At 39.1% G+C, this 21518-nt stretch overlaps 1 protein-coding gene across 9 annotated transcripts in view; it reads right to left on the bottom strand.

Annotated features, from left to right (window-relative positions):
• Positions 1-21518, bottom strand: part of RBMS3 (RNA binding motif single stranded interacting protein 3) — a 712732-nt gene that overhangs the window by 6658 nt on the left and 684556 nt on the right. For 7 of the 9 annotated variants that reach the window (XM_068935481.1, XM_068935482.1, XM_068935488.1 and 4 more), the window contains 2 exons: positions 5976-6056; positions 3349-3476 (listed from right to left, as the gene is read on the bottom strand). In XM_068935481.1, the coding sequence (XP_068791582.1) occupies positions 3349-3476; positions 5976-6056 (209 nt within the window). Of the gene's footprint in view, positions 1-3344; positions 3477-5975; positions 6057-21518 lie in introns of those variants that run through there. The other 2 variants (XM_068935483.1, XM_009687919.2) reach the window with 1 other exon arrangement.

Genomic DNA, 21518 nt, shown 5'->3' with positions numbered 1-21518 from the left:
TTATTCTAAATTTAGCACAGAGAAGCTAGACTCTCAGCTTCTTTGAGATAACTCTCATTTTGCGTTTCTGAGGTTTTAATGACATTTAGAGATGTGTCACATAAAACTTGTCTTAGCAAGACTGTATGAGATCTCTAGAGAGAGGGAGATCCTACCTGTAAATACTATTTAATACTGTTTTATACATATGGCTATCAGTAAGGGTTAGCTATTGCTTCTCTACAGTTCTCAAACTTGCATGTTTTGAGAAAAACACATTAAAAAAAATCCTCTTCCAACTCAAGCTCAACACAAGAAAAGCCAGCACTCTTCCTTTAATGGAAGCATTAAAACATTTGCCTTGCTTATTTTTAGATTTATTTTAATATTAGGAGTTAAACTGTGAAGAATCTTGATGGCATAAAGCATTCACCACAGAACTATTTCTCCAGGATGGCAAACATAAAGCTAACTTCAGTTTTAAAAATTAAATTTGCCAAAGAACTTTTTCATTGCATGAAACATTACAATTAGTATTTTGAACCTAACAGCGATTTATATGGAGGCAAGATTTATGTATTTTCTTAGCGTTGTCTAAAGCAGTTTTCTATGCATAATTTTCAGTTGGACTACTCAAACTGGACTGCTCACCTCCTGAGATTTTACTGCCCCTCAGAGCAGAGTGGGCATCATATGCATGATAGGCTGTTTCAGTCAGAGGGTCATAGCACACATTCTTTAAACTGGCATTGAGTTTGCCCACAAAAGGCTCCAGAAAAACTTAATTCTTCCCACATTTAAAAGCAGAGCACTCTGTCCAGCAGATAGTTTTGTTTAGGGGTGAGAGAGTGGAATTTCCAGGAGGAAAGAGCTCCATTTAATTCCACTTTAAAGTTTTCACACACTTTTATGTGTAAAATTAAAGATTTGCAAGGGAAAGAGGCATTGTGGATTAAAATAATTGAGGCAATTTCCTCATAGACTCCTCTGCTCAGAAACAGAGGACTGTTTCTGCTATATTGCTCCACTTCTAGCAGTCAACCGTTTGGCCCAAAGTATCATTTCTGAACATCCCCGAGTGGGATCCTCCATCACAGCAGCCCCCAGCATATTAAATAAAAGAATGTGTGCGCTGACTAAAAAAGTGGAACTCTTTTTAAGTCTTGTGGTTTATTTTTATATACACAGGGAGTACAAAATCCTTATACCACCCAGTTCATTCCGAGTAGTTCCCTCTCCTTTGTTGCCTGAAATTTCATGTTTGTAGCAAGGAAAATAAATATAGTCGAATACACTGATATTACTTGTCTCCTGCCCAATCAACTCCTATGAAATCATTTTATAGCATCTGCCTTTTCCTTTGCCTGTATATGATAAAATCATTGTCTGGTCATGTCAGTGACTTCCTCTCTATTGCTTAGAAAATAGCTGTTGTATATTGGGCATGGTGCTTGCTACTGATAAATGTGCTGTTAGGAAAAGTGGATTAATATAATTATATTTTAATTGAAAAATATTTGTTTTTATATTAATTGTTACTGAAATATTCAGGCATAGGGATTTTTTTGAGAGAGACGGTATATGATTTTGTTTGCTTCTATAGCCTTCCAGACTTTGCATTTCTGCTCACAACTGGCAGACACAAAAGAGGGCACATTTCAGGAAAAAAAAGAAACAATCATAATAAAAAATCTGTAGTGGATCTGCCTATGTGATTAAAAAAGAAAGAAATTCTACTGATTATAAATGCCAATGCCATTAGACCAGAATCCATCATTACAACAAGGCAGTAGCTGACAAGGAAAGATGAGGGATCTCATTCTCTGAGAGCCTGGGAATTCACCACGCTAGCAAGAAACACAGCACTCATTTCAGTAAAGATTTGCAATATATTTTCATGTGGGAAAAATGCCAAAATCAACTGCTCACAGCTACCTTGTGAGCGCTTCTGAACGTATGTTTTCCCTGCTTTGATGCTTAAGTGAAAGGTAACCGGAATATGGGAATGATCAGATCCAAATCCCTTCAGAACGCAATCATAAAATCAAGTGAACAGCACGGTACTGTCACATACGCTTCTCTCTTTGCACTTTCTGTTATATAAGTATTTTGCCGTCTTTTTTTTTATAGGCACTAGAGAGATTGATGGCTAGAAGGGGTGCACACACATATAATGTGTCTCCAAAACAATACTGGATGCATCAACAAAAAGCTTGTGATCAGCTGCTTAGGTAATATACATATATAGACAAATATGGGAATGACGTAAGAAAATAGTGAGGTCCATGTTATGGTGGTCAAAAAAGGCAGCTCTGTGATCTGAAGCCATTTGTTATTCATCTGTTAAGACAAACAAATGTATCTTCAGCCTACAAAGAAGGTCAAAAAGGAAGTAAAGCAATTGACAGAACGGAATAATTCTAACCTTTTCCACACCAGCTCGTATCTTATGCCTTTTGCACTATAAGTACTATGTTATGATGTATTGACTGATATATCTAACATATATTCTTGTGTGACTATTTGTCTACCCCATTTCCCAAGTTGAAAACTGTGTAATTCTTTTTTCAACAGTGGTGCTGACATTCAATGTACATCTTTTAGAAAGGACTGGATTTGGGGTACAGCACAGTTCCTAAAATCTGTCCAATTTGGACCAGTCCCTGTGAGTACTCTGTCACCTGCCTAAGTAACCTTGTCTTTGCGAGGACCAATTCTAGTGCGACAAAGGAAAGGAGTGTTTGAGGATGACTCTGAAGATGAAGGGTCTCTTCAGATGTTCTACGTCCAGCCATCACTGTTTAGATCTTGAGTTCTCCAAGGTATTCCATGGGAAGCAAATAAAGCAGAGCAGAGGACAGGAGAGAGAAAGAACAGGCCTTCTCCCCCTCTCCTTTGTTATCCCTTCTTCCATTCCCAGCTCCTGCCCCCTCAGTGTCTACCTGGCACCAGTTGTGCCCACTCACTGAATACCACATTGGAGCAATTTCTACTGCCTCACTAGCCGTACTTTCAGAAATGAACCTTTATGTATGTTACATGCCAGCATTTTCAACATTGCAAAATGTAGGCCCTCATTATAACCTCTGACACCAGATGCCAGTTTAGCCCAGCAGGATCATTGCTAATACAATTGTTGAGATCCTTCAGTGTCCAGAATAAGCAGAAGACATTTCCAGAGCATACTGTTGCAGGCAGGAACTCAAAGACAACTCGCCAAGGTGAGGCCATCAGCCAAAACCTACACCCAGAACTCATCTGAATTTAATGAAGCTACTCTGAATTTGAATTGCTGAAATGGGGAGCAGAACTTGGCCCACTATATGCAAGAGACACATCTTTCAGGTCACAAAGCATACGTCTACTTACTTAGACTGTTGGTAAGAATATGCAGGTGCATGTTCACTGGATGTTTCCACTGTCATCTGTTGCTGTTGACCACTGGCTTCCTGTGATGAAGATGCTACTGTCTGTGGAGAAGTATCAGCAACAACACCCTAAGGAAGTGAATAGGAACATGAAAAACTTACTAGTTTGACTCGTATCGGTGAATTCCAAGAAGGAGCTGAGCACTAGCTCACCATTCCTGTATTTCTCTAGATGTATCTCATGACTGAGAGAGTTTGAGAGAGCAGAACCACGTGCTAACGCAACACGCTCCATCAGTTTAAGGAGAGAGCTAATCTAGCAGTGAGAAGCTTCTTTATCGTACAGACGCCTGCAGTACTTTGCTCTCACAGGCAGCAGTGGAAAATACCTGCATGTTTGAGGGCAGTTTCCTACCCATTCAAAGCCAAAGGCAAAACTCCTACTGACTTCAGTGGAGCCTGGATTTTAGCCCTTGTCTTTTTATTAGAATATGAGTATGGCTTTTCTGATTTTCACTTACCTACTCCAACTTCACAGTGACTTTGTATTCATTTTGCCTGATTTGCAGTGCAGTCAGGGCAGAATCTAGCCTCGCTGCTCTCTGCTTTATTACATTATCATACAGAATTCTAGCCTTCTTTGAAAAGTACTACACTCACATGTATATACTTTTTATGTATGTTCCCTTTTAGAAATATATTTACTTCACACTAAAAATTTTTATCTGTTATATCAAAGCTCCAATGAAGCTTTGTTTGTATTTATAGATTTGTAAAAAAAAAAAGTTAAATAATAGTTGGTATGTATGAATTTAACATTGTACACTACTGCTTATCCTATTCAGACAGTCTGATTAATATTATTTTTAAGTATTTTTAGAGGCTTTCAAAGGAAGCTATATTTTCTTTCCTTTACTTTCATGTTTGGTGTGTTGGCCACATTAATATTGCTAGCAGGTCTCTTCTGGGAACATAATTGATTACTGTATTGCACACAATAGAGCCAGAAGAGGGAGCACAAAGCACTTGCTTTGTTTTTGAGTCCTATGTAAACAACAGGTAGTTTATTTTAAATTATCTGTGAGAAAGTATCAGTTTAATTTTTGAGAAATGTAAATGAAAATAGGTATCGCTTAACAGACTGCAAGCACTATCTTTTTCTACTTCCTTTTCTTTATCCCTCTGATATTGTCCATCTCATCTTGCGAGTGTAAGCTCTCTGGGGCAGAAACCATATTTTTGGTCTCTGCTGATGGAACATCTAGCACACTAGGGTCCTGGTTCATAATGCTATATAAATAACAATAACAATAGTCATCCTCACTGGATTGGTGCAAGACAGGCTATATATTAAGAAAATTAATATGTAATTACTATACCATCTTACTTTTTCAGGCACAAATATACCAGTGGGTGACAGTGAGGAGGGCTCAGGAAGGATTAACCTCACTTTCTCATTGGCACTGGCCAGCACAGCAGGCAGCTGCACAGCTGCGTGAGTCACTCTTCTCTCCGTTGTGCCATCTCCTTTTAATTTGGATTTGCATCTGCCCAGTTTGATACCTAAGAATGGCTATTCAAAATAGGCATCGTGGTCCATTTGTAACCAAACAAATGTTTAGAGCCAAACTATCCTCAAGCAAAAAAGACTAAAACATGACCAGCTCAGTATGACAAAACAGTAGCAGCCTATCCAGCTGGAACTCATTTGGGAATCTTGGTAATTGCAGAGAACCAGGAGAAACTGGGACGAGTCCACTTGACTGCTAGTGGAGCCATGCCAACAACACTGCTAACACAGCATCCTCAAAGTGCAGAGTAGTAATAACATCGACTCCAAAGCTGACGCAGCTGAAGATAAAAGTACTGAGAGCCTGGCACCCCTCATGTTATCCCAGAGTAGGGGAGAATGACAGAGGGTAGCATCATAGAGAAGCACACACTGAAGAGGAACACCAAGCCTTCCTCCTCTTGCTCTGCTCAGCTGCCCTTATGAAGCTGCACCATGGTGGAGGCCAAGCTGATGCTCTCCCAACAGCTTGTGGTTTACAGGGTTGAGTAAATACTTACTCATTAGACTGTCATCAGCATGACTCAGCCCCAAGGAGGGAGGGAGCGAATCCTTCCTCAAGGATGAAAAAGCACTCAGTCAGTGCAGCATCCTCCACGTCTGTATATACAAGAGGAAGGTTTCCATTGCTCAATCACTTTTCTGGCGGCTAAATGTTTCAGCAATTACCTATACTTGCTAAGGACCACATCTAACCCTCTTGCAGGCTTCTCTTCTTCGAATTGCTTTTGGGTTCGTCGTCTGCTTGTTGGGTTTCTTTTCCTGCCTTTTCCCATCTCCCTCCCAAATACATGGGGAAAAAATAATCCTGGTCACTGATGTTTTATTCCATGTCCTGCTGTACAGCAAAACAAATGCAAAACAAGAGCACTTGCAAATAATTAAACAAAAAAGGGAAAAAAAGAGAAAGAATGTGCAGTCCTAATTTTAAAAGTAGGACGATGTACCATTCCATAAAGTGACTTTAGACCCATTTCAAACAACAGGTGCAATGAAGCATAATATATAAGAGTTGGGTTGCCCCTTTACTTTGTTTTCATGCATGGAGTTAAACTTACTTCAATAGGGACAGCTGTTGGAGGCACAGGAGTGTACTGGGGAATGTAGGTCCCTTGCATAGGTGCAGCAGCAGTCATGTACTAGAACAAATCAAAGGCAAATCAACATTAGAGAACCACAATCAAGCAGCGTAAAGCTGTAGTAGAAGCATGAAACCTTCAATTTCCTGTACAGAGTTTGTTAGTTAGGGTATACTCTTTTAATTAATTAGTGCATTTCCTTTTATTAACGATTTTAGTGAATGTAGCCCATTAGCTATTAAAAATCATAATCTGGAACTTCAAAATGAGGTCACATCTGAATATAGGCAATAGCAAAAGATCTTTCTGGCAAACTCAGATGTTTATATTATTTTTCACCTATTTTTTAAAAGCACAAGATTCCTATTTGTACTTACAAATAAAACACAAAAGAGATGATAGCAGCATATCTATAGTGTTTACAGATACAAAAAGCCTAAACAATCTTCTGGAATTTTTTAATGACACCTACAAAAAATTAAGTATGAAATTTGACAGATTTATTCCACTCTATATGTAACCCTATAAATAAGAGCAGTTGAATTTACAGGGATTCAAAGTTGCAGGGGGGTTGGAACCAAGACAGGAAAAAGATACGAGGAAACAGTTTCTCCTTTTGTACATAGTAATCCTAACTAAATTTTTACAGATCATTCTTAATATCCGGGGATCTTCTCTAAGCATCTAAAACCTCTCCAAATTATTATTATAGAAATACACAGTATTAGCGTCTCTATTTTCTCTCCCAAGCGCTGTAAGAAACTCCTTTTTTAATTTATGAGTGGATGTGGATTTTGCCATTGGTATGGCACTAATCTCTTTACATACAGCACTTCTTAAAAAGCTCTTGAGCTGAATGCAACAGATTGTTCAAATCTTCAAATAAAGTGGCAATATTAAGTTGTCAGATCTATATGTACTTTTCTTTCTACAATCCAGTCCTAACTGTATGTCTTCACTGACAAGAATCTCAGAATGTGCTCAATCCCACAACTGACTATATGACACTTCCACTACATGTTATCTTCAAAGACATGCCGAAGATCTGAATCTACCCAGAATGTATTTGATGAATTTTAAAATGAGTTAAATATAGCTTGGCTTCCTGGCAGAGCTAGGAAGTGCTTGCAAGATTTTATTCCACTGTTTATAGTAAAATTTACATTTAAAGCGCTCTCTTACCTCAATTTTAAACTAACTGGATGGTTTGATATGCCTGTCACAAACATGCATTATGAAATTGCAAAGTGGGGTGCAGAATCTGCAGCAATGCTGGAAAAAGGGCTCAGGGAATGAGAACGGCATATTTAACAATCCTAGAGCTAAATTCTGAAGCCCTCATTGAAGGAGAAATAAAAAAAGGAATGACCTAAATGAAATTGTTTTCTATAGAAAAAATAAAGTAAGGAACATAGGGGGGACAGAATGTAAACTTGCCTTATAAGTAGTGTATTGTACTGAAAATCATTACAATATCGTTGCTGAAATTCACAGCGTTTTCCTTAACTTGGGCAAAGACAGATAGGAGCGCCCCCAAAGTATGTGTGCTTGTACCAGGCCATGACTTTCTGCAGCTCCTTTTTCTTCTTCTTCAGAAAGAGAATTGAATTCAATAGTTTTTTATGACTGCTAAGCCACCAAAGACATTAGCCCAACTATCCCCATTGTACTTGATACAGTAGGGCTATTCTCCTGACTCAAGGATTAGGAACTAATGAGACTGTTACAGCAGGGTGTTCCAGAACTGCTTCCATTTCATTCATTCTGCTTTGTCATGTTGCCATCACATGTCGGGATGACATCTGCTGTGTAACATTGTTCTAAATGTGTCAATATTTAACATCAACCTGAAACAGTCACTCTTATAGTTCTGCAAAGACCTAAAAGGGTTTTAAATACTCACTCAAGCTAGTTTCTCCCAAAGGAATATATGTATCTTTAATTAAAAGCATTAATTTAAAGAGCAAAGTAGCCTTGTTCAACTTTGATTTCCTCAGATTTGTTCTCTGAACCTGGAAGAGCAGCATACGCTCAGGCTCATAAGATGCAATTGTCTGCCATTCTTTTACCTTACAAAAACACATATTTATTAACAGCGTTATTATAGAGACATCAAATTATTTGACTGCCTTTAAATTCAGATCACTTGATTTTTTTTTGCAAAATCATTTGGCACTGAATTCTTTAGCACAGCAATAGAAAGTGTCCAGGAATTAATTGACATTTTTGTTAGCACTGCAAGCATTGCTGCGGTATTGTAGGAGAATGGATAGAGCATCCCAGTTATGCCAGGTGCCCTAAACAACTGTAGGAATCTTATTTCTCCTCTGTGTATAACATTCTGCCTGAGTAAATGTCCATAGTAATGATAGCTCAACCTTTTAGTTAAATCATTGAGAGGTCTTCTTGGCTTAGGCCAAGTTAATTGCACCAATGGCACAAATGAAATAGTTTTTCTGGAAAATAATTCGTCCTGTAAAAGTTAGCCAAGGTTCAATCCTACAGAGAGGTACTGCTGCTTAACAATTGGTTCTTGACCACATAGTATCAGACTGGTATGTATTAAGAGGACGTACACTGTGTACTTTGGTGGAGTACCCAAGTATCTTTAATGCATTTGTTTTTGTGAATTTAAAGGTTAGCTCATCATTTCACAAAGGAGTAATCAGGTCCACAATTAAATATGTATGAAGGCTTGGAACTGATTCCTGGTCTCCAGACTCTTGCTTAAGGACTCATTGAGGTTCCTATATAAAAGAGCACACAACTATAAGGACAACTAGGGCTTAATTCTCAGAGATGTGCAACTGGTCTTAAGTGTCTAAAGCTCCTTCACATCCACAGGGAGTCCCAACTCAGACCACTGCTGGATCTGTTTTTTCACCACTGGAAGCCTATCATTGAGATGTTGCTTTAATTTAGTTTGTTTGCTAAGAGTATAATCAAAAAGGAAATGGATTCCTGGGCACACACTGAGCCCACTAGAGTCCATGCCTCTCCTTGGGTCTCCCTGCCACTTCACCTAGCTATTCTGTGTAATGGTGTACTCTGGATGGTGCATAGTGGCCACTCGGAGGTGTGGAAAAGAAGTTCAGAATAAGTTCTGAGATTCAGAAGAAAATTGAACTTTTTATATCTACCCTGCTCAGGACCACCAGGGATGAAGACATTCCTTAGCCAAGGGACTCTGTAGTGACGCAGCTGCAAGGGGACCAGAGGACCGATAGAAGCACATAGTCTTCATATGGATTCCCAACTGAGTCAGGAAACTAATGTAAGTAAGAAGCAGGCAGATGACAAACAGAGACGACATCTCTGTTCCAAGACTGTCACTGAGATTTAACTACTCTGTGAACCACACTCACTGAAAGCAAGCTGTGTGTCCATATGCATGTGCGAAAACGAGGCAGAAAGAGACTCTCACATGCTCAGCTTAGAAGTAAGCAGTTAATTCTACTATTAGTATTGTAAGCACCAAAATGAGAGAATCTGAAAAATCCAAGTCCATTCTTTCTTTGTCACACATTTCCATTAGGATTAAAGATTCTCGAGCTGGAATGTGATTGGTCATTCAACAAACTATGCACAAGGCAAAAGAAAAGATTGCTCATTCTTCCACAACGGTACAGGCTTTGCCAGTCTAAAAGTAGAAGCTGCTTATTTCTGACAGTAAAATGACTTATTTCTGACAGTGACTTTATAGGCACAGATGACAGATCTGGTGGGTATAAAGGGGCTTGTTTGGTACTCTGACCCCTAAAAGCTGATAATTTCTACCATGGAGAAAAAAAAAGAGACATCGCTGGTGGTATTGGTGCTCTTAATTTATTTGTAAGCTGCTATTATTTTCTTCATAAACATACAGAGTGCCCATTCTCAACACTGCCAACGTGCAGTAGTATTCTAATATAACGCATGCTTCACTATGCTTGACTACTTAATTTCAGACTTCACTCCTTATTAGGACACCAATACAGCTCATGTGATAGATCAGATATTCTGCTCACACCTGTTCCAATGTGATTTTTGTTTCTATCTTTTTGAAAATGCTTGAAGTATGTGAAAAAATATATGGCTAGAAAATGAGAGAGTAGTAACATAAACTTACACCTCTGCTCCCCTGTGAGAATCACCCTACTTGACTACAAAGAGTTAAGTGAAAGGAGGCAACAAATGGATGAGAAGGTGGGGTGACAGGGACAAAATGAAACTGTGGGAAGGACAATGTTTAATTCAGAGAGCAACATCAGTTCTTACAGATCTGTGAACAGTGGGGTATCCCAGCCTGGCTCCAAGCAAGCCACTTCTGGAGCCTGCAGCGAACCCTAAACCCATAAAGGCAGCAGGCAGTGGGAAGGAAAAAAAGAGGGGAAGGCAGCTGCCTCTATCTGGCAGAGTGAGCAGGTTGCAGTAAGATAACCCATTTCTCCCATCAAAGGTGGAGTTGAGTGACCTGAAAGGAATTTGCAGGAGCTTTTACATAAAGACTAAGGCACAGCTGATTTCCACTTATTCATTTGCCCTAGTAAGCCTCTGGCCTGCCATTCTTGGGCCCAAGTTAATAGAGACTTAGCAGGTGACTACAGCTGCGATGCACAGCAAACACCTCTGAAACCAGCTATTTGGTGCTGCACTTGAACTGAGATGGCACCTGAGAGACTGACTTAGTTTAAGCCCCCAGAAGACTTTGGCCACACGCTTTGTTTGAATTCTGAAGGTCTGTAATAGATATTATTAAAAACCACCCTGAAGTACAATTCTTTTTATAGGCCTAGTTGCCTATAAAATAGCACAGCTGTGATTAGAAGAAGACTACTGGATACATGAATTAATTGTCTTGGCCACCATGAGTATCATGGGATTTTACAGAGTGATTACAGTTGATAACCTGATCAGCACTGAATAACTAAGTTTCCTGGTACAGTGTAAATCAGAAAGAATTTATAAAATATGGTATTAATATATATGTTTGAGGTAGATTTGGAAACCCTGAACAATAGGTACTCAGATAAGCAGCCTTACTAAAGACAAGGGGCAATGAGCAAGGAATAAGTATTAAAGAAAAGGCCTTCTATAAAGCAGTGTAAAAATGCTGCTTTCTGGTGTTTTGCTTTGGTTTTGTATAAATGTATATCTGTTACAAAAACCAAAGATCGCTTTTCTTATTTCATCAACCTGCATGCTCCTGAGAGGCACACAGACTTTTCAGTCACAGTCAGAGCCAAATTGCAGAATCTTGGTATTTGCTGGTGAGCATTTACACCACAGCAGCCTGCTGAAGGAAGATTAAATGGGACTCTTTATAGGAGTAAAAGCTAACCCATGTGTATTAAATGAGCAAGGAGTCCACAGTCTGGTCTTCAGTGACTATTTGTGGTTTCATATCACTGCATATGCTATAGTACAGTGATAATGACTTAGCCTTTTAGGATTCTCAGAACTAATGCCAGGGTTTGTTGGTTTTTTTTTAAACCATCCGAGAAGTCTAGACACTGCATCACTAACAGAATTATGTGAAAACATTTGCATTGCTGGAAAACTGAAGGAAATGACACTGTTGCTGGATTTATTTTTATCACCTTTTTTTTTTTTTTCATGAAGGAAACCTGCCTCCTACTTTCAAATCTCTTTCCTTACAAAGAAGAAAAAATGCATCTGTCTTTGACCTTTGTGAAGTGCTTATAACTTTAATGAAATGTAGAATAAAACTGCTTCTTTTTGGTCCCTGGTTCCACCTTCTCATTTGAAAATACTTTGTTCTCCAATAGAAAAGAACATTGCCTTGCTGTGTCCTCTTATCCCATAGTCTGGCTCAGAGACATAGGAACACTGGAATAGAAAAGGACCGTCTAGTTCATCAACGCCAGTGGCAGTTCAATGAAATACAATATCCAGCAGTCACAGTTTTTACTTTAAACTTCAAATATCTTTTGCTACTTAGAAGCATTCTCATTTTCCAGCTCAATCCTGTAATTATTCAATAGCTGTTATTAATCTTAGTTTTTCCCAATTAAAGAATGTGAGAATAAAAGATAGGGAGTTTTTGCATATATTACAATATTTTTGCTAATAATTATCAGCCTGGCCTAAAATATAATGCTGTTTTACCACACAATTACCATAGCACTATCAAGAATAGCGCTGTCATTCAACAGAATCCCATCACTGGGCCACTGCACTCTTTGTTCAGGCAGAGAATAGAAATCTTTACAAGATTTAACCTTCTTTCCCTGCTGCTCAGTAATACCAATGTATTTAGGAAGACCAGCTATCACTTCCCTTTCAACCTTCCTAATGAGATGTTACCTAATTCTCTGAGTAAGTTAATTGAAGGTAGAGAGAATAATAACTTCAAGAACTGTATTTACAAACTAATCTCTTCTTCTCTTCAGGAGTTCTAAGTATCCTTCACAAATCCGTACCTTTGGAAAGCAGAGTAATACAAAGGTATTGAAGAAAGAGTGTGGATGAGCTAAAACCCCCATATTAACAAGTCTTTCCTTTATTTCCAAAATTCAGGCTTGCTACTAAAGGAGAGTGATCAGGGCTAATCAGATAAAGACTATTTAGAGTAAATGAATGTGAAAACAGCCAGGTCACCACATACAGCTGTGCACCGTGCTCTCACTAGCATACAAAATCCAATGTTTGTAAAAACTGCAGATAATGCAAACAGCACTCCAGGAACATATAGAAGCAGATAACCCAAAAGTTAACACATTCATTTCAACCACTTTTTACAGTCTAAAGGCTGACATTACAAAGGAACTTAATGAATTAAGTCTCAAATCATTGTCAGATACCTTACCAATATTAGAAAAGAGGGAAAATGGAGGAAAACCCATCAGGGTGTGAAACTTAAGTTCCTATTCTGATTATATCTTGCATTACAGGCAAATGAAACTTTTTATAGGAATCCTTCTTTAAAACAGATTGTTCGTATTATGTTTACCCATCACTACCTAGCTATGGACCTTAACATTAGGGTGCCAACCACACTTCTAGTCAATGTCAGTGCACCTAATCCCATGATGTTTTCATGCTTGTATAGTCGTATAGTGTCCACTGTATGCAGTGATCTAAGGAGGCTGTATAGAAATGTACACTGATTCTCCACAGGTGACTGCATATACGAGTAGCCTCGTGATGTGAAAACTGCTGTTTTGCATAATTCTAATTATCTCAGGGGGCCTGACAGATCCATTTGCAAGAGACCAAGACTATTCCTATGCTTAATACAAAGACTGACACTCTGGTGATTTGTTGTACTTCCAGTTCTTAACTTCTTGGTCTATTTCTCTCAGAAAGGGGCTTTTTTTTTCTTTTTTTCTTATTCTAATACCCTCTTTGTACCTGTTCTGACTATGTACATTGTAAGATCTGTGAGGCAAGCTTTTGAGCACGGGTTTGTATCATTTACTACAGACTGTCCTACCTGCAGCACCCTATGTAGAAATAGGGAATCATAACGAGAGTGGACTGCATCAGTCTTGGTCAGCGAGGCTCGGTAATCACTGAGATTCTGTCATACTTTTACTCTTTCAGAACTTGTATGCTGAAGAATAAAAGTATGATGCAGCAGAATTATAACTGCTTCTTCTGACACCAAAATTACCTGTGTATCCCCTTAGTTGGAAATTCTTACGCATTTCTATCTAATACAATTCTTTCTTTTAATCCTTGATGAATGGCTGCTGGTAGGCAGAAGGACGCCTGATCCATTATAATATTTTGAACATAAGTAAATAAATAAATGTGTCAGTGAAAACACAGCTTTCAACACAAAAGCATGTTAAGCTATTATTAATAACATAGCCATCTATATGAACGAATAATTGCTTTCTAGAGGTAAACATGTCTTACAGAGGCTGTTAAATCTCCATGAATTTGAAGACTCTCTAGAGAAGCAAACTATTGTGTGAAAACTTCAAAACTATGGATGAATTTGTTATTAAAGCAACATGAGAAAACCCCCTAGGACTTGTTACATAACAGTTGCTCATCAGCCACTCAACTGTTGCACACACCTTCCATTTGCTCCTTCAAACCACACTTAAGTGTTGACAGCTCTTGGGCCAACTGTTTAAGAATGAAACAGAAGCAAGGAATAATTAAAAGCTAAAAAACACCACAGTAGAAACACACAAAAAATTACCTGAATATTAGTATTTCTAATTATCCTTGGAAGCAGGAGGAGTTTCATCACCTCCTGCATGAAAATGCAGTCATGCCTGACAGATACAATGCAGTGAGATGCTATCACTACACCATGAAAGTATACCTTGGATGGTCTTAAAAGCAGACGAAGCATAGTATGTCTCAGTCATTCATCTCTAAAAGATTCCTAGAATCTAAAATATTTTGGTAAAATGTAATGAAGAATACTAGTGACTTCAAAAAAAAAAAAAACAATACAAGAAAGAAGGCATCTCAGAGCTTCATCTAGAGATGAAGGACAACTTGCCAATTCAGCAAGCACAAAATATCTTGCAAACATTGCTTGCATTTCCTGTTCCTGCTAGGGCTTACGCTGGAAGCTAATGGCAGCGCTAAGGATACCCTGAAAAAATCAGACTTTCCTCCCACAGTGATGGTGAACATCCAAGTCTGGGCTAAGGCAAGTGGGAATGCATCCTCTGGGACATGCTGGGCCTTTGTGTATGAGCTTGCAAGGGAAATCAGCCTGCTGGCTGGCAGGCTTGTGTAGACAAATGTCTTGCAAAGCCACAGTGTAGGTAGCACGGATCCAGCAACCCTCTATAGGGCAGTGCTAGAAACTCTCTTTTTCATGGGGAGCCTGGCTCTTGGGCGACCTCAATTTGAGGACTTCGATGTCCTTAAGAGTCCTGGCTGCGACGGCTGCATTTAGAGCACTTGGGGCTCCCAGAATGCTCAGCATGGAGTTGGGCTCTTTGAGCTGGGAGTGGGAGAGCCCAGAGCCTCTGCTCTGTGGGTCTCAAGTCAAGCTTTGAAATCCCCTTGCCTCCTGCTACACAACCTGGGAAGCTACGGTTCCCACTGAGGCTCCCAGCTGGTGCCCTGCTTCTCCTCTAGGACAATCCCACCAGGTCTTCTGCCCAAGGCAGGCTTGCCGGGGGTTTTGGACTTGTCGGTAATGCAGCTCCCAGGACTAAACTTGTCAGTGACGCAGCTCCCAGGACTAATCTCTTCCTAAGTAAGCAGACCTGTAAGCCAGCTCATTAGGAAATCTGGAAACCTGCCCAAAGCATCAGACGTAGTGGGGCTGCCCTGGAACACAAAATCCTGGGAGCGCCTATGCAGCTGGTGACTGAGAGCTGACACGGCGCAGGAGAGCAACTGAGAGGGATGTTTATACCAGTTGGCAGCTGTCAGGGTCTTGCAGACTATATTCTGTATTGGAAAAACCATGAGCTTTTGTTTCCAAAAATTAATTTTTGTTTGGAATTTCTGGTTCATGGGAGAATCCTTTTGAGTTTTTAAAAGATGAACAAGAAAATATCGTAAGATGAATTTCCCACAAACTGGAAATCATGGATGCTGTTCAGCTAGCTCTTCTTGCAACTGTAACTTGGTCAAAGGTTTCAGTCATGTTAATATTTGGTCAGAATGGGGATAATGGAGTATACTTACCTTTAACGGCTGATGAAAATATCTATACATCTAGAGTACTGCGTTTTAAAATAACGCAGTACACAGCATTGTTTCTCACTAGAATATGAATTGGGTTAGTTAAAATCTTTAAATGTATTTACATGCATTTGCATGATCATTACCTCTGCTTACGTGGCAGGGCAGTAGAAGGTTGCTATACCAGGCTTTTTTAAGAGTTTTTTTTCCCGCTTCCCACAAAATCCTGCAGCTTTTATGGCATGAAGGTCCCCTTAAAATTAATGTCAATGCCCTACTGTTAGAGTGTGACTGAGTAAGAATACTTGAGAATCTGCTCCTAAGTCTGTTAATTAGCAGCTGTGGGAGGATCTCGGAAACACATTATTCTGCATCAGCTCCAGGGCTGGAGAAAGCTTACCTTTTGCCAGGATGCTGATTAAGTGGACTGAATTATATTGCCATGTCGTAAGCTTGTCTGTTATGTATAAATTATGAGTTGCTTTCAGTACTGAAATTTGAAACTTACTTTGTGGCAAAAACTGCAACTAACCTCCTCCAAATTAAGTATTTGTAATTGCTTCACCCAAATGAGAAAAAAGGGATAAAAGAAAGATACCAAGAAGTAGAAAAACAGCAAAAATATAAAATGGAAAATGAAAGAAGGAAAAAAAAATCCTGACACTTCAGAAGGTGCTCCTTCTTTACCTTAATGCTTCCTGTCTTGTCATCTAATCACTAATTCCCTCATCAGATTGTCTTAAAGGGGCCTATACAATGTTTCCCATTTTGGAGTACCACATCTTTCGTATTATTTCCATGTACTATTTTCTTTGCCTTGTACTGAGATACTTTATTTTGCTGAGAAGGTGTGATCAGCATAGCTGATGAAACATAAGAGACGCAACCAAGCACGCTGGCTTGATGCACCAGCTCTGAATCTCACTTCGTGCAGGTGGGCAAGTTAAGACTGCTTGTTTAGGTTATTTTAGAGACAGCAAGCACCCAATCCCCAGAACACATTATTTAATAAAGCTTTTTGGGTGTGCTTAGTACTTCTTTTCCCAGGAATTACATTAGCAATGCTAGAAGGGGCCAGTAAAACAGATGTGTTTTAGTGCTGGCTGAGTAGCAGCATTCCAAGGCTGTTCTCTGTACTGCTTCAGTGCTGGCTTTCCAAAAGAGACAGAGTCAGTTCGTGTACGTTCAAATTATATACAATTACCAATCTATACAGATTTGTGCTTAAACATCTTCTTACAGTTCTGGATAATGTAAGCACAAATATTGGTGGTATGAATTTTAGTGTTTTTTAGGCCTAATACAGTCCACGGCAAGTGAAAAGCAATCCACTTCAGTGGAAAAAATCCTCAGTCAGTCTTGTCCTCACTCTCAGCGTATTGATTGTAAATAGTTTTAGACAGGGCTAAAAAAAGCGTAACGGCTCTCTCAGGTAAATGCTTGATAGACGAGTAAGCGATAATGGCTGTTTGTGTTACATTTCTTCAGGTTAGCACATTCTGAGAAAAATTAAAAACAAAGCAAAACATAACAAAATCCCCCCAACTTCCTCCCCTCCCCCAAATCCTGATAGGAATGGAATTTGAGAAGGATAATCCGTGGAGGGAATCAACACCAGGGAAGACATTAATACATGTACAGACACCCATATTTCCTCCTTATGAATGCCCTTTATATGACAGAGCTGTCCAAACAGCACTTAAGGAGTAACAGCAAAACGCTTGACAGACAGATGTGATAAGTTATGGCGCAAAACGTTTGGGTGCCAGACAGAAAGGGTGACTTTTTTTTTTTTTTTTGCTGAAAATCTTTTAAGGCAAACTCAACGCTGTGTCCGCTGGCATACAGCCATTTTTCTATAAGCTCATATTACAGTGGTGTATTTCTAATGGATTGGGTATGGTGCTTTTCCATTTTGCTAATGAGAAAAGCTAAAGGCCATTACTTGTTCTGATTAAGATCCCGAGGGAAGAAATGTGATGTGTATATTACCAGGCCATACGTAAAGGAAGTATGTGGCCTTTCTAATCAATCAGATGAAGGGGAGACAAAAAAAGTCTTATCCTGTGACTGCAAAGGAAGAAGATATAGGGAGGAAGAAACCATAGAAAGTGTCTTTAAAAGGTGACTTACGGGAATCAGTTATAATGATATTAGTATGATCAATGACTACGGCTACTATCTGGGAAGGATGTAATTACCAAAATGAAAACTTTCAAATGGGAAGCCTGATCAAGGGCAGAGGTACTGTCATATTTCTCAGAGCACTGTCAGCTCTCATGGAGGCAATGTATTACAGTGTCTCCCACGAGTGTTACAATGCTACAAGGTTGAGTTGTGCTTCCTTGGGGTGGGAGCAGGCCAAGGGAGGAAGGCATTGTAAAACTTTGCATCCAACTCAAAAACATGGTTAAGTCTCAGCCCAAAGGCAAACTCATGATAAGGAAAAGCAAGGCAAGGAAAAGGCAAAGGGGAAAAGAGAAAAGCCCTTGTCTTGTTTGGCTTCAACGAAAGTTTGCAATTGTGCACATTCAAAACCAGTTTCAGCTGAAAGACAGGAAGTGTTGCAGACCAGTGAGTTTTCACCCTAAGATCTTAAGATCAAGCCAAAAAGCGTGCTAAGAGAAGTACCACTGTACCTGCAAAAAGATACTCTGGAATATCTGCTAAGATTTTTCAATATGCAATTTCCAAACATTTAATCCTGACTGAGTAGAACTTTATCAAAATTATACCTGCTTGAAATATGACGTCTAGGGACATTTATTCATTCCTTTTTAAATGGCTGTGTAGTTATTGCTTGAAAATGCTACAAGATACATACTCCAAACGGCAAATGAAACCAATAGAGCTTGGAAATTGGTGTTCTAAGAGAGGACAAGGTCCTTCAAATGTGTCATAATTCGCAGAGCTGCAGACATATTATTTATAATACATTAATTTCACTGAATATTATAATTCATGGCTGAGTATTAAAACCGACAAAAATTCTGACATGCAACATCCTCTCAAATGGAATTTGATGTGACAGATGAATAAAATATTACTGTCTATGATGGCAAAACTCTAACGAGTGCTAAGGCCAATGGGAGGGACAATCTTGTATACTCTTCTGTAACAGTATTAGGTAATCTGGCTTTCCTCTATGGGATACCACTGTTTCTTTGCAAATACTTGGGAATGATTCAAGAAGATCAACCTGGGAGTAGAAGAAATGGCTGTAGCACATTGCCCCATCTACTTTGAAAGAATAGTCACGAGAAATACCATGGCTGTAAATCTAGAAAAATGTCTTCCACCCTTCCTTGCATGAGGAGGCAATCCTGAAAGAATACATTCCCTTAAATGCCATCAGTGACAAGACATAGATGCTACTTACAGTCTTGGAAAAAAAATATGGCTCACAGCTGAGAAAGCTCATCTACTGCTACCAAACTGAAATTCAGTCATCCTTAGCTTTCCTTGGAGGCTTACATTTAAAAAATACTACACGAGCCCTAACAGGCATTATCAGTGAATATTTCAGATCTCTCTGCTCCACTCATGTGAAAAGGAACAAATGCTGCACGACTGCTCTTCAGCCTGTACAGGCACGTAATCAGGATGGGTGAAAACACGCTGTCCTGTTCTATAAGCTGCAGCCTAGTTAGTGAACTGTTCTTCCCAGGAGGATCTTGTAGTATCTATTTCTAAGCTAGGTCATCCTCTCTGGTTCTTTGATGCACTTCTTGGCTTTGGTACATTAGCCATTTGGCATACTGACCGACTGAAAGGCTCCCACATCTTCATTTTGTACTGGCACTGGTGGATTTGCAAAATGTTCCCTTTCTGTTTTCCCTCTACACTCAAAAAGAAAAAAAAAAAAAGATGAAGTGCTGTGCAAATATTTGCAATGGAGAAAGCCCTAATTGCAGGAAAGATTTTCTTTTCCAAGAATGTGACAAAGATGACAAAGTGGCTATTTTTCCATCAAATAAATTTGTATCAACATCTTTAAGGCCATAGGGCTTAGCATGATTCACCTTACAAAGAAGGATCACTGCTGACATACGGGTGTTATATTGAACTCCTAGCCTTAAGAATAGAAATTAGAAGAGTTAACATTTAGAAAGTGTGGAATTGGCTATTCATGAAGCTCTAGAAGGGAATCTGCAGATTTCTCTTATTGGCTGGTTTCAGGGGCAATGAATTTATTCTCAGAATAGGAGGTGGGAGGGTGTGATTCTGCCAGCCTGTCCAGCAATAATATCTCCTACTCGCCTTGATGCAATTATAATTGTGAATTGAAAGAGCATCTGCTTTACTGGCTTCCTAGCTTCAGGATTGGAACTTTTTGCTTGTTGTGAAGGATCATGAGGCACCCGACACAGAGCATGAGGATGAAAACAGAGAAAGACAGAGATTAAAACCATAAAATACAACCACAAAAACATAGCTGTCCATACTATTAGTGAAGTCAAGGAAATACAAATGCTAAAATATGTTTGATATTGATGATGTATTTTGACACTGGAATTTAGCTGAGTGTTAACTTTTAGTTTACAACCTTTTTCATTATTATTATAGAGGGTCTGTTAACAGTATGAGTTAATGACAGATATTTGGTGAGAAGCAAGTCAACTCCAATGCTAGACACACTGAAGAGGTAAGAAGTAAAGCCAAATCTAATCAGAACAGGTAAAATCTACTCTTTTCTTTCTAGGAGGGAAGTGCCAAATAGTTCAGCTGCTGTGACAAGGACAGATGACAGCAGTCCATCCCTCCAAGAAGCTCGGTTTGCCTGGAACACCCTATCCTTTCCGCATCAGAGATACCACTGAGCTGTCCCTAGGTCAGCAGTAGGATCTGCTGTCCACATTATCAAAAATAGTCCACTCTACGGAGTTCCTTTTCCTTAAAGGAAACTGAAGCATTACTTTGCTTACTTATCTAAGTGGTACCAGAAGATTTAATGTTTCGAAGCACTTTGAGAATATAACCTGTAATATAGGTGCTGCTGTTAACTGTTTATCAGTTATTTTCTACCTCAGGACATCTCTCTAAAGGCTGAAGTCCTGTTACTCTCAGGAGGAGAAGCGAATGATATAGATCCCCTCTTACATTACTTGTACTTGTAAGAAAAAAGCAGAAGTGCTCAGCAGCTATCTGCAAATGTGCCTGTGCCGCTGGAGTTAAAAAGTTTCCCCAGAAATTCCACAGCTGCCTCAGCTAAAACTGCTTGCAAAAGAGGTGCCTCAAACTAACAGTAAGTGTTGTGATTTCTTAGTTTGCAACGGGCCTCATTCTGTCTGCAAGACTCTCTATGGAATAATTACAGTCCAGAGACACTAATCTGTTACACTTCTGTGCCAGATTTGTAATTGCAATCATATATTACCATTCCTTGGAACACATATTCAATAGTGTATGCAATACCATAAAATTCCTAATACTAAGAGTAAACTCAAGGCGATGCTGTGATGGCCCAAGCGATACTTTTCTCTTTTGAAACATATGAAAATATAATGCCGATCATGACATTTATAAGAAAATCAATGAAAAGAGAGGCTAGATTGACAAGCCTTGAAATGTATCATTCTTTTCTTTGCCTTCTGTTGCAGGTTAATTACTTTAAATTTTTTCATCAAACATTTTTCATTTCCAACACTTTTACATTCTGCTTTAAAGAAAGAACAGAAATTTCAGGAAGGTCAGTGGTCTTCTGCTCTCACTAGCTCAGGTGCAAGCTGTACAAATAATGCTAGGTAACCTCCTTACTCAAGAGATGTCCATACGCAGAATGGATTTTTTTGTTGTTTCTGTTAATCATCTCCTATGTCCTGCTCATCAAGGAAATTTGAAATTGTTGCCACTTGTATAATTTTCTAGTTATTAATAAACTTTATGAATGTGCAATAGGATTAATCTTCTTGA

The sequence above is a fragment of the Struthio camelus genome, chromosome 2 (genome assembly GCF_040807025.1).
Source record: "Struthio camelus isolate bStrCam1 chromosome 2, bStrCam1.hap1, whole genome shotgun sequence".
In the NCBI taxonomy this organism is placed as follows: domain Eukaryota; kingdom Metazoa; phylum Chordata; class Aves; order Struthioniformes; family Struthionidae; genus Struthio; species Struthio camelus.
The sequence above is the reverse complement of the archived record's forward strand: the minus strand, read 5'-3'. Positions and strand labels throughout refer to the sequence as shown.